This window comes from Oncorhynchus clarkii, chromosome 10 (assembly GCF_045791955.1).
Source record: "Oncorhynchus clarkii lewisi isolate Uvic-CL-2024 chromosome 10, UVic_Ocla_1.0, whole genome shotgun sequence".
NCBI lineage: Eukaryota > Metazoa > Chordata > Actinopteri > Salmoniformes > Salmonidae > Oncorhynchus > Oncorhynchus clarkii.
Genome location: NC_092156.1, coordinates 33,756,376 through 33,772,462, shown reverse-complemented (window position 1 = coordinate 33,772,462; position 16,087 = coordinate 33,756,376). Strand labels below are relative to the sequence as shown.

The 16,087-nt window shown below is 42.4% G+C and overlaps 2 protein-coding genes across 2 annotated transcripts; one reads left to right on the top strand and one right to left on the bottom strand.

The window, feature by feature from the left end:
• The first annotated feature begins 21 nt into the window (after positions 1-21).
• LOC139418306 (chromatin complexes subunit BAP18-like) lies at positions 22-9,172 on the top strand. The gene is made up of 6 exons (XM_071167671.1): positions 22-352; positions 483-577; positions 7,335-7,436; positions 7,725-7,951; positions 8,182-8,286; positions 8,430-9,172. Exons 1-6 carry the CDS (start codon positions 332-334, stop codon positions 8,492-8,494), a joined length of 615 nt encoding a protein of 204 aa, XP_071023772.1. The 5' UTR covers positions 22-331; the 3' UTR covers positions 8,495-9,172.
• LOC139418305 (P2R1A-PPP2R2A-interacting phosphatase regulator 1-like) lies at positions 9,131-15,261 on the bottom strand. Its single transcript, XM_071167670.1, has 9 exons — positions 14,468-15,261; positions 14,268-14,352; positions 14,016-14,072; positions 13,756-13,802; positions 13,630-13,684; positions 13,406-13,473; positions 13,231-13,286; positions 13,045-13,129; positions 9,131-12,940 (listed from the first exon to the last, which is right to left on the bottom strand). Exons 1-9 carry the CDS (start codon positions 14,566-14,568, stop codon positions 12,826-12,828), a joined length of 669 nt encoding a protein of 222 aa, XP_071023771.1. The 5' UTR covers positions 14,569-15,261; the 3' UTR covers positions 9,131-12,825.
• Between the last annotated feature and the right edge of the window lie 826 nt (positions 15,262-16,087).

Genomic DNA, 16,087 nt, shown 5'->3' with positions numbered 1-16,087 from the left:
TACGAAAACCAATCAAAATTGGTCCTCAGTCAGGCCCCGCCTTCTCCCTTTCTCGAATCTCGCGCGACAGTCACCTAGCCAGCTAGCTAGTTAGTTAACAAATCTTTATTAATTTATTTGACCGTTTTGTTGCGAAATTGAAAAATGTAGTTTTCAAAAGACAAAGTTACACTTCGTAAACGCATTAGTCTATGCGAATTTGTCTTGCGTCTTAATTGTTGAAACGCTTAATTTGCCGCCTTTTATTGTAACTACCCTGCTTACGTTAGCTTCCCCTAAGACATTTGCTATTGTTGTTGCCTGGGATAGCAAGCTACAGTAACAGCCCAAAATGACTTCAGCCTCTACTAAGGTACGAACAGTCTAAGATCTTAAATAGGTCTTCTCTATTTTACTAGTAACCATGGTGTGAATGTGTCATATGATATGGCCCTAAGCTAATTTAATACTATTACGTTGCCATGTCTCTATTTCTGTGACAGGTGGGAGAAATCTTCTCTGCAGCAGGAGCAGCCTTCACCAAGCTGGGTGAGCTTACCATGCAGCTGCATCCAGTAGCTGACTCTAGCCCTGCAGGGTGAGTGTACACTCTTTCACTCACTCAAAACAATATGGGGATTAAGGTTTAGTTAATTAGAGTGATGCTTAGACTCTGATTTTCACTTTAAAATATATGTCAAACAAAAACCATTGATTGCTAAGTTAAATATACCATACAACTCTATGTACAAGGACTACTTAACAATTTCCACAGAACATTTTTACAAAAACACATTTACTTGAATAATAGCACGGATGCAAAGTTTGGTAATAGAATGACAGCACAAACCATCAAAAATGTTCTAAAAGTAAATATATTTTTGTTAAAAGTAGTAGTCAGTGGCGACCCGGCTTGCCTGTTTTGCATGTTATTTTGGCATTAATATGTGTCACATATCAGTTTTGAACAATGTAGAAATATATATTTAGTTAATAAGAGCCGCATACAAACATGGTCTCTTTTTTTATTTTCTTGAGTAACAAAGCTCCAAAATGCAGGTGTTTTAGCCTAGCTCAGTCAGTGCTTTCTGTGGTGGTGGGGCAAGCCAGCAGAAAATACAGAGTGTGGTGTCGGGATTGGCTCAGTATTCTGTCACTCATGGCGACTTTACGTCACTGCCATGTGTAAGAGGAGACATTGAAAATTCAAGCCCTTTGGCTACTGTCATAGAAGTGCCCATCCAAGAAGGCTCAAGGTCATTGGCCACAGATAAAATTACATCAAATCATATTATATGTACAGGAGTTTTGATTGGACTGATCATGTCAACATCATACTTTCAAAATCTTAGCTAGCAGTCATCATCATGAATCAAGTCAAATCAAATCAAATGAATTTATTTATCCTACGGTTCTAGCATGGTGTACAGGGAGAGCACTGTAAGAACGGCCCATGTCGTAAATTCTGCTTCTGTACATTTCAAAAGTGCTAAACAAATAGTTATATTGACTAACGTTACGTCCGTCCTAGCTCGCTCATTGTCTTAATCGAAATTACGGATTGTCTTTTATCCACTTGTCGTCCCCTTATGCCATAGTTTGTACATCTCAATTGTCAGTAGAAACCACATTTGTTTAAGCAAGTCAGCCATATCAGCTATGTTTTTTAAAAAGACAGTAAATGAGGCTGAATGAACAGTTTTGCTGCCAGACAAGGCTCCGCTGATAGCCAGGTGTAGCAGTGGTAAGATGTCGGGACTGTTGTTGGGACAGCTTTATGTAGGCCCTAACAGTTTGTGGACACCGTTTGTCACTGTTATAGTGCAATTAATGTATTATTTAGTGTTGTGTAGTGGCTTTGCTGGTATGTAATTCCATTTTAAATTTTTTTTGCCACACCAAGATTTACATGCTAAAATCGCCACTGCTAGTTGTGCATAGTTATATGGTTTGTTTAACTTTGCAGTCGTTTGTTTTTGTTTGACATACATTTTAAAGTTGAAAATCTCAGCATCACTCTGTTATCGTGGAATTGTCCAGCAATAACGGTAGCAGTGATTATTATTATTTATTTTTTGTCAGTTTACAAAGATTGCATAGAAAATAGATGCGACAATTTAATTTCCATTTAACTGTCTTGTCAATAAAAACAGCTGGATGTAATGACGTCACACCAAAAACAAACTTTTTCGCAATAACCTACATTGTCGAATCATGTAGTAACCAACAAAGAAAAGTGTTAAACAAATCAAATATATTCTTCAAAATAACCACCCTTTGCCTTGATGACAGCTTGCACACTCTTGGCATTCTCTCAACCAGCGTCATGAGGAATGCTTTTTCCAACAGTCTTGAAGGAGCTCCCACACATGCTGAGCGCTTGTTGGCTGCTTTTCCTTCACTTTGCGGTCCAACTCATCCCAAACCATCTCAATTGGGTTGTGGTCGGGTGATTGTGGAGGCTTGGTCATCTGATGCGGCACTCCATCAATTTCCTTGGTCAAATAGCCCTTATAAAATCTGGAGGTGGGTTTCGGGTCATTGTCCTGTTGAAAAACAAATGATAGTGGGACTAAGTACAAACCAGATGGGATGGTGTATCGCTGCAGAATGCTATGGTAGCCATGCTGGTTAAGTGTGCCTTGAATTATAAATAAATCAGTGTCACCAGCAAAGCACCATCACACTTCCTCCTTCATGCTTCACAGTGGGAACCACACATGCAGAGATCATCCGCTTACCTACTCTGTATCTCACAAAGACACAGTGGTTGGAACCAAAAATCTCAAATTTGGACTCATCAGAACAAAGGACAGATTTCCACCAGTCTATTGTCAAAGCAAAGCAAGTCTCTCTCTTGGTGTCCTTTAGTAGTGGTATCTTTGCAGCAATTAGACCATGAAGGCCTGGTTGACGCAGTCTCCTCTGAACAGTTGATGTTGAGATGTGTCCGTTCCTTGAACTCTGTGAAGCATTTATAATGGCTGCAATCTGAGATGCAGTTGACTCTGCAGCAGAGGTATCACTGGGTCTTCCTTTCCTGTAGCGGTCCTCATTAGAGCCAGTTTCATCATAGCGCTTGATGGTTTTTGCAACTGCACTTGAAGAAACTTTAAAAGTTCTTGAAATGTTCCGCATTTTATTCTAAAATTGATTAAATACTTTTCCCCCCTCAACAACCTACACAAAATACCACATAATGACAAAGCAAAAACAGGTTTTTAGAAATATTCGCATGTTTATGTAAATAAGTTATGTTTTTATTTTTAATGTGTATTCAGACCCTTTGCTATGAGACTTGAGATCAGGTGCATCCTGTTTCCATTGATCATCCTTGATGTTTCTACGACTTCATTGGAGTCCACCTGTGATAAATTCAATTGATTTGGAAAGGCACACACGTCTATATAAGGTCCCTTCGTTGACAGTGCATGTCAGAGCAAAAACCAAGCCATGAGGTCGAATTGTCCGTAGAGCTCCGAGACCTGCTTGCAGTTTGCCAAAAGCCATGTAAAGCACTCTCAGACCATGAAAAACAAGATTCTCTGGTCTGATGAAAACAAGATTGAACTCTTTGGCCTGAATGCCAAGCGTCACGTCTGGAGGAAACCTGACACCATCTCTACGGTGAAGCATGGTGGTGGCAGCATCATTCTGTGGGGATGTTTTTCAGCTACTAGTCAGGATTAACGGAGCAAAGTACAGAGCGATCTGCTGAAGGACCTCGGACTGGGGGCGAAGGTTCACCTTCCAAAAGGACAACAACCCGAAGCACACAGCCAAGACAATGCAAGAGTGGTTTCGGGACAAGTCTCTGAATGTCTGAGTGGCCCAGCCAGAGCCCGGACTTGAACCCAATCGAACATCTCTGGAGAGACCTGAAAATAACTGTGCAGCGATGCTCTCCATCCAACCTGACAGAGCTTGAGATGATCTGCAGAGAAGAATAGGAGAAACTCCCTAAATACAGGTGTGCCAAGCTTGTAGCATCATACCAAAGAAGACTCCAGGCTATAATCGCTGCCAAATGTGCTTCAACAAAGTACTGAGTAAAGGGTCTGAATACATAAGCACATTTGATATCTGTTTTTTTATTTGATAGAAATGAGCAAAAAATTCTAAAACCCTGTTTTTTTTGCTTTGTCATTATGGGGTATTGTGTGTAGATTGAGGGGGGAAAACGATTTAATACATTTTAGAATAAGGCTGAAACGTAACAGTGGAAAAAGTCAAAGGGTCTGAATACCTTCCCGAATGCACTGTATATGTTTCACGAGCCCACAAACGCCAGCATTTATAGAACGCAAGAATTGACTAATTTGCCATATTCTAATAATTCTCATGTGCCAACATATCTCCACGGTTCCTGCCATGCTAAAACTTGCTGTCCTGTAGATCTGAAATAATTGGATGGTGAAACTTGCATCCAGCCGACCAGAAAAAGAAGGCGAAGCAGTTCAGGCATTCTTGAAAGTCAGGACAATCCTTGTCATATCAAATCAAACGTTATGTCACATGCGCCAAATACAACAAGTGTAGACCTTACTTACAAGCCCTTAACCAACAGTGCAGTTCAAGAAGAGTTAAGAAAATAGTTAGCAAATAAGCTAAAGTAATACAATAACATAACAATAACAAGGCTATATACAGGGGGTACCGGTACCGAGTCAGTGTGCGGGGGTACAGGTTAGTCGTGGCCAACAGTTTTGAGTGACACAAATATTAATTTTCACAAAGTTTGCTGCTTCAGTGTCTTTAGATATTTTTGTCAGATGTTACTATGGAATACTGAAGTATAATTACAACCATTCCACAAGTGTCAAAGGCTTTTATTGACAATTACATGAAATTGATGCAGAGAGTCAATATTTGCAGTGTTGACCCTTCTTTTTCAAGACCTCTGCAATCCGTCCTGGCATGCTGTCAATTAACTTCTGGGCCACATCCTGACTGATTGCAGCCCATTCTTGCATAATCAATGCTTGGAGTTGGACAGAATTTGTGGGTTTTTGTTTGTCCACCCACCTCTTCAGGATTGACCACAAGTTCAATGGGATTCAGGTCTGGGGAGTTTCCTGGCCATGGACCCAAAATATCATTTTTTTTGTTCCCTGAGCCACTTAGTTATCACTTTTGCCTTATGGCAAGGTGCTCCATTATGCTGGAAAAGGCATTGTTCGTCACAAAACTGTTCCTGGATGGTTGGGAGAAGTTGCTCTCGGAGGATGTGTTGGTACTATTCTTTATTCATGGCTGTGTTCTTAGGCAAAATTGTGAGTGAGCCCACTCCCTTGGCTGAGATGCAACCCCCACACATGAATGGTCTCAGGATGCTTTACTGTTGGCATGGAGTATATGTAAATTGCCATCATGCAAACTGAGGCAGCAGACTTTGAAAATTAATATATGTGTCATTCTCAACTTGGCCACGACTGTACATGTAGGTAGGGGTGAAGTGATTATGCATAGATGATAAACAGCGAGTAGCAGCAGTGTAGAAAACAAATGGAGGTGACGTTAATGTAATAGTCCGGTGGCCATTTTGTTTAGCAGTCTTATGGCTTGGGGGTAGAAGCCGTTAAGGAGCCTTTTAGTCCCAGACTTGGCGCTTGCCGGTAGCAGAGAAAACAGCCTGACTTGGGTGACTGGAGTCTCTGACAGTTTTATGGGCTTTCCTCTGACGCCGCCTATTATATAGGTCCTTGATTGCAGGAAGCTTGGCCCCAGTGATGTACTGGGCCATACACACTACCCTTTGTAGCACCTTACGGTCAGATGCCGAGCAGTTGCCATACCAGGTGGTGATGCAACCAGTCAGGATGCTCTCGATTGTGCAGCTATAGAACCTTTTGAGGATCTGTGGACCCATGCCAAATCTTTTCAGTCTCCTGAGGGGGTAAAGGCTTTGTCGTGCCCTCTTCATGACTGTATTGTTGTGTTTCGACCATGAAACTCTCTACCCGCTCTACTACAGCCCCGTTGATGTTAATGGGGGCATGTTCGGCAAGCCTTTTCCTGTAGTCCACGGTCAGCTCCTTTGTCTTGTTCACCTTGAGAGAGAGGTTGTTGTCCTGGCACCACACTGCCAGTTCTCTGACCTCCTTATATGCTGTCTCATTGTTGTCGGTTGTTGTTGATATCAGCAAACTTAATGGTGTTGGAGTCATGTTTGGCCATGCAGTCGTGGGTGAACAGGGAGTACAGGTGGGGACTAAGTGCACACCCCTGAGGGGCCCCAGTGTTGAGGATCAGCTTGGTAGACGTGTTGTTGCCTACCCTTACCACCTGGGTGCAGCCTGTCAGGAAGTCCAGGATCCAGATGCAGAGGGAGCTGTTTAGTCCCAGGGTCCTTAGCTTAGTGATGAGCTTTTTGTGCACTATGGTGTTGAACGCTGAGCTGCAGTCAATGAACAGCATTCTCACATAGGTGTTCCTTTTGTCCAGGTGGGAAAGGGCAGTGTGGAGTTCGATTGAGATTGTGTCATCTGTGGATCTGTTGGGGCGGTATGCGAATTGGAGTGGGTCTAGGGTATCCGGGAGGATGCTGTTGATGTGAACCATGACCAGCCTTTCTAAGCACTTCATGGCTACGGGGCGGTAATCATTTAGGCAGGTTACCTTCGCTTCCTTTGGCACAGGGACTATGGTGGTCTGCTTGAAACATGTCGGTATTACAGACTCAGTCAGGGAGAGGTTGAAAATGTCAGTGAAGACACTTTCCAGTTGGTCCGCACATGCTTTGAGTACACGTCCTGGTAATCCATCTAGCCCCGTGGCTTTGAATGTTGACCTGTTTAAAGGTCTTGCTCACATCAGCTACCGAGAGCGTTATCACACAGTCATACAGAACAGCTGGTGCTCTTGTGCATGCTTCAGTGTTGCTTGCCTCGAAGCGAGCATAAAAGGAATTTAGCTCGTCTGGTAGGCTCGCGTCACTGGGCAGCTCCCGTCTGGGTTTCCCTTTTGTAGTCCGTAATAGTTTTTAAGCCCTACAAAGAAACAATTTATTTATAGTTGTAAAATGGATTTTGCAAGTAGTTGGCTTTAGAATTAAATGTGGAGCTTTATAGTTATGTGATATCACATGCCCCGCCTACCCTTAAAATGATTCGGCAATCATAATTTATTTGAAAAACAATTTCCGTCGTCATTTGTCGCAATTAAGAAAGTTTGACAGAGGAAAAATCCACCCGTCGAATGGATAAAATGTTGCCGATCTTTAGAAAATGTGTCTTGTATCTGCCATTTCCATTACGCACGGCAATGTTTTTTGGGGGTGATAAATCTGGGTCAATGGAAACCTTCCTACTGTCTCTTCTCCTTTCTTCTTCCCATTACTATGCCCCTCTCCCCAGAGCCAAATGGACAGAGACGGAGGTCGAGATGCTGCGGTCAGCTGTGCGGCGCTTCGGTGATGATCTGAACAGTATCAGCTCTGTGATTAAGGAGCGCACTGTGTAAGGATCCTTCTGTCCCCTCTTTCTTGCAATCCATGTTTATTCTATCCTGCCACACTTTCAATCTTTCTTTCTCCCCCTCTATCTCATCATACTGCACCCACTCTTACAATCTTTCATCCATTGATCTTGTATCTGTACTGCCTTTTTTCTAAAGAAGACATCTGGTGGGGTTGACTTCAACTCCTGACATCTCTGTTGGCAAATTACCTTGTTTACCATACATCCTATGTTTAAACCTGTATGAAAATCACATAACCAATCTGTTGCCTCCTCTGTTTTATGCAGAGCTCAGATAAAGACAACAGTGAAGAGGAAACTGTATGAGGACAGCAGGGTGCCCCTCTCCTCCGACTCCCCCAAAAAGATCACCAAGAAGACCACAGTCATCATGGCAGCCGCACTAGCACCCGTGGCCCCCACTGTCATCGCAGTGCCCACCTCACAGGTTGTCATGACTACAGGGCTGCAGAGCTCCTCTATGCCCACTGCCATCAAGAAACAGAAAACAGCAGGTAAGTGGAATGATACAGGCCTTTACGTCATTGGGCAGGGATTGTAATGAATATGGCTTGTATACTGATTTTAGTTTATTCGATTTTCATCCATAGTCAAAAGACAAAGACATTTCTTTTGAAATATGCTAACCCTTTTCGAATCAATACTTGTGATGCGTTTACCGCAAACATTGGCTGACTTGAATGTATGTGCAAGTTTACTAACATGTTTCCCTGTCTGTGTGTAGATGTGACGCTCAGTGCTCTGAATGACTCTGATGTGAACAGTGACTTGGTGGACATTGAAGGACTGGGAGATAGTTCCAACACCAAGAAGCTCAACTTTGATCAAGGTGAATGATAATATCTGCTCCATCACTGGCTCTCAATCAACATGGTTCACATTGGGGCATTATGCCAAAGTCCAAGGTATTTAGCTGAATAGTGTCTTCATCAGTTCTGTCTTAAATCTATGTGGCTCATCTTGTTTTCCCAGAAAGCCTCAACCTGGACTCCAGCCTAATCATGAACTCCAGTGACCTGCCTCTCCTGTCTCGCTGACCTCTAACCCACTGTACCATTGGGTTGGAAACACTTGGTCCCTATATCACCAGAGAGCAGACTACAGTTAGTATCTTTGTTACAGAGCTTTTTTGGACACATTTAAGCAGATGTGTATTTTTATGAACAGACCCCTCTCCCCATCATGTACTTCTCAATTCAGTCATTTCTACTGAGGAACCCTTCTATTTGGCTGTTTCTCACAAACCTAGTTTGTGATGTATAGCTTTTTTGTATTGTAACATTTATTTGCTCTGCTAATTTTCAAAGTAGTGTATTGCAGCTACATATGCTGTTCATGATCTCCAGAGAGAAATGGTGTTTCAGCGCAGATGTCCATCGTGTAACGTAGAGTGAGTGTACATGTTGTCTACCACTGGTTGATATTTATAAATGCAAGACACCAGCTATTACTGGTATTTCATTTTGTTCACAATGGTTGTGCATGACATGATTCCTTTTATGTTGATTTGTAGTAAAATATTAATCTCTTTTGTGTCTGTTTCACTGGGCTCGAAGAATGTGATAGAGGGTAGCGGTTCAGACTGCCATCTAGTGGCTGTTATAAAAAAAGATAGCAGAAATGTACAGGTGACCAAATCAAATTATCTATGGAGACAAAGGAAAGTCCACAGGTTTTCTAAAATAATACAGTGACTTTTTATCATGATATTTATTTATATATAATACAATATTTAAAAGGTGTACATTCTCACTTTCTTGTGCTTACAGTTCCATAAAAATACAATCTTCTCTTTATGTAGAGACTTGTCAAAGCTATTTACAGTTTGAAAATACTTGTCTGAATGTTCTGGCAATGTGCTTTAATTCCATTTCTCACTTCTCTCTCTCTCTGTTTTATTCTATTGTCAGTAAAAAATAAAATAAAAAGGGTAAAAGGAGCCCTCTAACACTGACATATCATATTTGGAAAACAATCATTTTTAAGATTGTGGCTGTTCACTTTTTTTTTTTAAATGTGATATTTTGTATAATGACAACAGCAACAATAATGAAAAGGAAACAATAAAATAATCAGTAAATGGCAATACAAGTGTGTATAACTGACCTCGCAACAACCAGCTGGTCTCCTTGTTGAAGTATTGCAATTGAGACGGCCAGACGTGGCTTCTGTTTGTCTCCTAGATATGTCACCTTGGTCAGACCCAGGCTTATCTCCTACAGGCAGTGGTCTCATATGACAGGACACTGGGAGACACTGCTGATAAGGCATGCAAACCCTGTGGGTCAACTACAATGAACATCAACAGATTATTTAAATATTTTATATTTGGCTTCAGATCATGTCCAAATGTATTTCCCTCTAGTTTATCTTCTGCAACAAGGATGGGATTGGTGAAACTACCATTGAATGTTAGTGCCATTTGATTGCAAGTTTTACTTGTAGGTTAACCGCAGATTAAAATGGAGTTAGCTATATCAGACAGATCAGCATCTTCTGTGGATGTTCATGTCATTTGACTCAGTATGCATTTACAGGATATCTCCCCATAATTAGGAAAGAGTATCAAATACATGTGTCTGAAAGCTAGTCTGTCTGTACAATGAGTATGAAAAGGTAATCATTTGGCTTTGGCAACGTGAGTTGATCATCTACACTAGGATCTCAATCATACACCTTGGCGAGAAATGGAGCTGTGATGCTGGTTGTCAATCTAAACAATGTATGCAGTCAAAATATAACTACAGTCTTGAGAATAAGTGAACATGAATATAACTTGAACTGGAGGTTTTTATTTCCCTCCAAATTCACTGATTGTCACTAAGGAAAAACAAAATTCCTTAATCTAAAATCAGTGGTTAAGATCAGCAGATGACCCTCAACCCTTGCTGACCCAAGCACTTCTCTGAGACAGGACAGAGACAGTAACCTGATGAGAAACGAGCAAATGAAGCAAAATATACAAAGCAACAGCATGTCTTAAAATCAGGATATGATCCCATTCGTGTAACAGCAATATTGATTAATAATGTGAAACTAATACTGTGCAAAATGGTGAAATTAGAAGGTCTACAAAAAGGAGACATTTGCTGTAAAACTCAGCTCTGGAAAGGGTATTTGAATTAAGAGTATTACAGTTACTGTCGATAACATTCTGTTTTTGTATAAGACACTGCAGCTTATATAGACTATATATTTCACAAGTCAAAAGGTCTGGAGGTCACATAGTCAGTTAAAAACCACATAACTTTCCCATAAATTACATCAACCCAAACAGCATGATATGCCCTTGATGTCACTTATGTTATCTACCAGGGTACTGAGCATGTATAACCATACCACTTTACAGAATTTGAATAAGACCGGTCAGCAATGTAATTCATGGGAAAAATTTTATGTTAACACCCCACAGACTACCTCTGTTAAAGTACTCATATAGAAAAAGGGTAATATCACGCTCTACCCAGAGGACTGAGATCCCCAGTCCTGGTCCTTTCTATCTAACTAAAGAACACACACACACACACACACACACACACACACACACACACACCTGTCAAGAGGTGATTCCTTCATCAAGTAAATGTGTTGTAAAATTTTCTGGTGAAATTGTTCAAAGTAGTCCTTGTGCATAGAGTTGTATGGTGTTTGACATTTTAAATAGAAAAATCTGAGTCTGTAGCTAGGTTTCCATCCAATTGGTGACAGATTATCATTTGAATATTCTAAAATACGGTGGTGTTTCCACCAAACTGACCGATAATAATCGGTGTGTGATAACAGTGCACACAAAACATACTTTTTCGCTTAAGTTTTCCCTCTACCAATACTTTGGTCACAAACAGTTGTGTTAAATAGCAAATGTGCCTACTCTGGTCTTGGCACCTGCGCTCTAGCCAATACAATGCAGGTTGCCTAGTCTACATGATGAGATTATTATGGATAAGAGGCAGAATATTTTTATTTGTCAAAATGGCAGTCAAGTATCGATCATCATGTTACCAGAATAAGACTCTCGATATTTATTACAAAGGAACATTGTGCACTTTCCCCACCCTGTGAAGTTCATAACTTATTTCATCTGTAGGCTAATAAACTGCATTGTTTCCCTGAGTTGTAGTGGGAGGACAACACGTCATCGTGTGACTCCAAGTTTACTTCGATAAGATGGTTATTTTATCAATATTAGCGCATAAAGCCATTTCTCGCATAATTTATTTTACAGACAAAAAGATCCCATCATGTCGAATTAACAAATTATCTGTCGGCATTTAGGAAATTGTACTGAAACATCCTGTTACCATCACAGCTGCCGTAAAAAAATTGTTTTTATACAATATGACTTTACTGGCATAAAAACTGGATGGAAACATGGTTTGTGTCACTCTGATACAGTGGAATTGCTCTGTCATGTTAATGACAGATTTGTGCTAAAATTTGAGTTACCAGTATCCACGCAGAACAATCATTAGGATTGGGCCCTTAAGGACCAGGATTGGGAGGGTCCTCTGGGCAGAGCTTTGCTTGGGGATTCTATATTTACAGTACAAACCCCCACAGCCAGAGAAAGTGAGGGGCCATAAAGGCAGCCCTGGTTATATCCTCATATTCACATGTCAATACACTATTCACATATACACCGGCTCGGCAGTCCGCTGTGGTGACTTAATGTCTCATGTTTGAGCGCTAACTTCTGGACTATCAAAGAATACTGGACCATTGGGTCCCGCTCAGTGGGATATAACGTTCCTTCACCGTTACCCCTGAACACAACTTCAGACAAGGCCTTTTCTTGACTATTGGAAGACTATTGGAAGTCATTCTGTTTTACAGTACCAGTAACACCTCTGGATATGAGAAAAAGAAAATCCCAACAAGGAAAATTACAACCATAGTTGACATTGGTTATCACAACACAACCCACATGTCAACTACAGCGAAAAGTGAGTCCAGAAGTCCATTATTTTCTAAGTTCTTTCCCATTGTCATCACAATCTCTTCACACTGACAATACCTTACAATGCACTGGTCACCAACTCCTTTAGCAAGGCATTTCCTGCAACCTTTTGATTAACAAAGCACAGGTGGCAGTCTTTGTATAACATCTAGATATTATCTTGATTACAAATCCAGATCTGATTACTTCAGGAGCCAAGGAATATGTTTCCCCAAGGCTCTGATGGTTTGAGAGAGAGGAGTGCTCCCTGATAGGCAAATTGCGTAGAAACTAAGGTTCTGATAGGCTTACTGAGTTGATTCCCAGGCTCTGTAGGTGGACTGGGTGGGTGGGGCTGTGTTGAGAGGGATCCAGGGCCCTGACAGGCTGACTGTAGTCCTGGTCTATGATAGGCTCCTAGTGTTGGGGTGTCTAGATGTTGGGCTGGTAAGAGGGGGGAGGAGACAGGGACAGTGGACTACCCTGGGGACTGGCATCACACACAGACACACCACCTGTAGGAGAGTCTGCTGACGCCTGGGACACACTGGGGGAGGGGGAAAGAAGGAAATATAGAAAGAGGTTAACAGAGATGCAGCTAGCACCATATTTGCAAGAGTGTGTTTGTGTGCGTATGTTTCTAGTTCTCACCTGACTGTGTAACTAGTCCGGTGAGCAGGTTCTGTTACCCCGGCAACAAACAGCTTCTTGGGGGGGCCATCAGACTCCACTCCTCCTACATGGCAGAACAACAGGATGGAGGAGAGGACACAGACAAACACACGCACACACCAAGACTGAGCAAAGTAAGCACTATTCTTGAAGCACCGTTCTTACCTTTCCTTTTCAGTGGAGTCAGGGCAGGCCATCTCACAGTAGAACTGACTGTAGGCCTGGTGGGGGGACACATTTTGTGTTAAGATGGTGTGGACACAGTGTCAGTCCACAATCATAGGATGGCAATGAATCTGCACTCAATTTAGTTTGCCATACAGCGTGGAACTCAACTTACCCCCTAAACCTTCGAGTTGGACTAGGGGACGAATTGGGTGTGACACCACTGTCCTGTGAATGGAAACCCTGTGAAAGACAGCGGACCAAGATAAATAAATAAATAATGGTCAGAAGCCTCTATCCATCTATTTATTAATCATTCATTCATTCATTACACCTCTGTCCATGCTTTGGTATAACAAAGCCCTACAGTCACATGCAGAACACAGAGGGAGTACTCACCCCTGATGAATGGTCATGCCAGTGACTGACAGGAGGAGGGACCAGGTTTGAAGCACTACAGCAAGAGAGAGAGAAAACATAGTAGTGTGTATGTATGTGCATTTGTACAGCGTTTTACTACCATACCTTAGTCTCTGAAGACTCCCCCTGAGTGTCATCTCCATATTCTCAACCTGGAACAAAAATAAAAACTTTTAGTCAGTGGTCATACACCACACATACTACAGCATGCTGCACACACTCTGAAACACCAATGTGAGCACTCACATAAGATAACCTCACACAGAACTGTACTAACACACAGGCTAATGCATAAGCAAACACTCAAACCAGCATCATTACTCAGAGGCAGGCATTTGCACAAATATCCCTAACCTTGTCCTCACCTGCCTTTTGTGGTCTGGTCTCTCACCACCCAATGAGAAAGGGGACAAGGGGACGGCCTGTGGAAACAAGACTGGAGGTATTATTGTCGGCCTCTTCTTGACGGAGTAACTGACAGAATACTGAATGATAACAGACAGGCGACCAGAGACAGACAGAAATACATGGAGATTGAGAGATCAGAAAACACTGAAGGCATTTCAACACCAACTTAGTCAGACAGAACACACACACACACACACTCACTCACTCACCCGATAAGGGCAACTGGGATTCACAGAGACACTGCTCCGCCGATACCGGGCTGAACTAGTTGGACTGAACACTGTCATACCATCACTGTTACACGGAGGGAAACAAACAATACAATAAAACTCAGTCATTCCAAAGCAGACATGAAAAACAAAATGACATACAGTTGCATTCACTCAAAGAGAATATTAATTTCACTGACCTGACACTTGTGATCATGGGGGCGCTGTTCGATCTACGAAGGGCCCCTCCTCCGCTCCCGGTAGTTGCGCCTGCGCACTGGTCCACTTCCATTCGTTCCATTTGTTGAAATCCCCGGCCTCCAGCCTAGCAGCGCGAGCTGTCGGCCTAAGAGTGTTCACAGGCGGCGTACGGCCCTAATCTAGCTCGGTGAAAGCCCGACCTGCAGGCCTCACACACAAAGCTTTCGATCCAATTCAGAGCCGCTAAAATCAGCGGGAAATGTACTTGGTGTCTTCCTTCTATCTCATTTTTGTTAAATGAAGTCAGACTTTTGGCTCCAGTTACTGCAAGCGACTATTCGTAGCTAGCTAGCAAGCTAACCTTATAATAAAACACCTAGAAACCCAATTCATATGGTTGCACAAAGGCTAAACAAACAACGCATTGAAAAACACAAAACTAGCAAGATATATCCCTTACAATAAATGTTAACGTAAATTAGGTTAGCAGGCCAGCTGGAGACGTGACTTTTTAAGATTAGCTAGCTGGGTAGCTAGCAACTCCAACTGTTGGCTAGCAGCTAACCAGTCAGTCAGAATAAAACGCCACTGTCCTCAACAACAATATAACCTTTGGTTTTGGGTCGTTGAAGTGGTGCATCCTCCGGTTAAGTTGTTAATAGCGCAATCGACCAACTCTCCCAACATTTGAACTATATCGAAATATAACTAATTGAAAGATTTTACAACATAGTCATCCAACAATTAGAGGTAGTTCGTCATCTGTGATTACAGCGCCTCTCCTTGGCTAGATAGAATATTGCGCGAAGAGGATTCAATGCAACATGAGAAGGCTGGAGTGCTGCATGAGGACATTGTCTACTCCTCTGACGAGAAGGAGGGAGATGTTCTGTGAATGAATACAGAGTTCAAAGATGTGTGAGGGTGTCAGATTAAGCAATGTGCAGTGTCAGAGGACATACAGTATTGTATGTAGACCAGATGAAAGGGAGGTTCATTAACCTTCTACCCTCCTTATGGATTGGCTAATTATCACAGGACACTCCCCCTAAAGTCCAGTCTTCGTTGGCTGGTGATCACACAAATAAAGTTAAACACAAACAATAAATAGACCACACTGTTCACGATAACTGTGATTATACTTTAAGACCCTGCCTTTTGTGAGTCAAAAGGGTCTGGTGGGGGTGATTTTAGGGTGGATCTGCCCTCTCTGCAGCCCACTTCCCCCGGTCTGCCATGTGGAGTATGTGGGAATCATCTCGGATGCCATCAAGATGAGTAAGAACGTGTGTCTGGCCCGCCATTTCTTCCAGCTGCAGGGAGAGGGCATGGGGACCAAGACGGACGGGGCCGCGAGGATCATCGAAGTGTGGCCCCTCAACCTGCTGCAGCTGAGCAGCAGGTCTGCAGCCTCCGTGGACGTGTGCAGTCTCTTCCTGCTGCAGATAGCGTGTGTTATCAATATCGCCAGCAGATGGCGCCATGCCAAAATGAGAAAATTCCTGTGTGTGGAGGCAGAGTCCAGCTACCAGGGTTGGGTGGTTAAAGAGGAGACCTACCAGGAGCTGTTGAGGAAGCTGAGGATCAGGGCCTCCATCAAGATAGTGCCCTGGGACTCT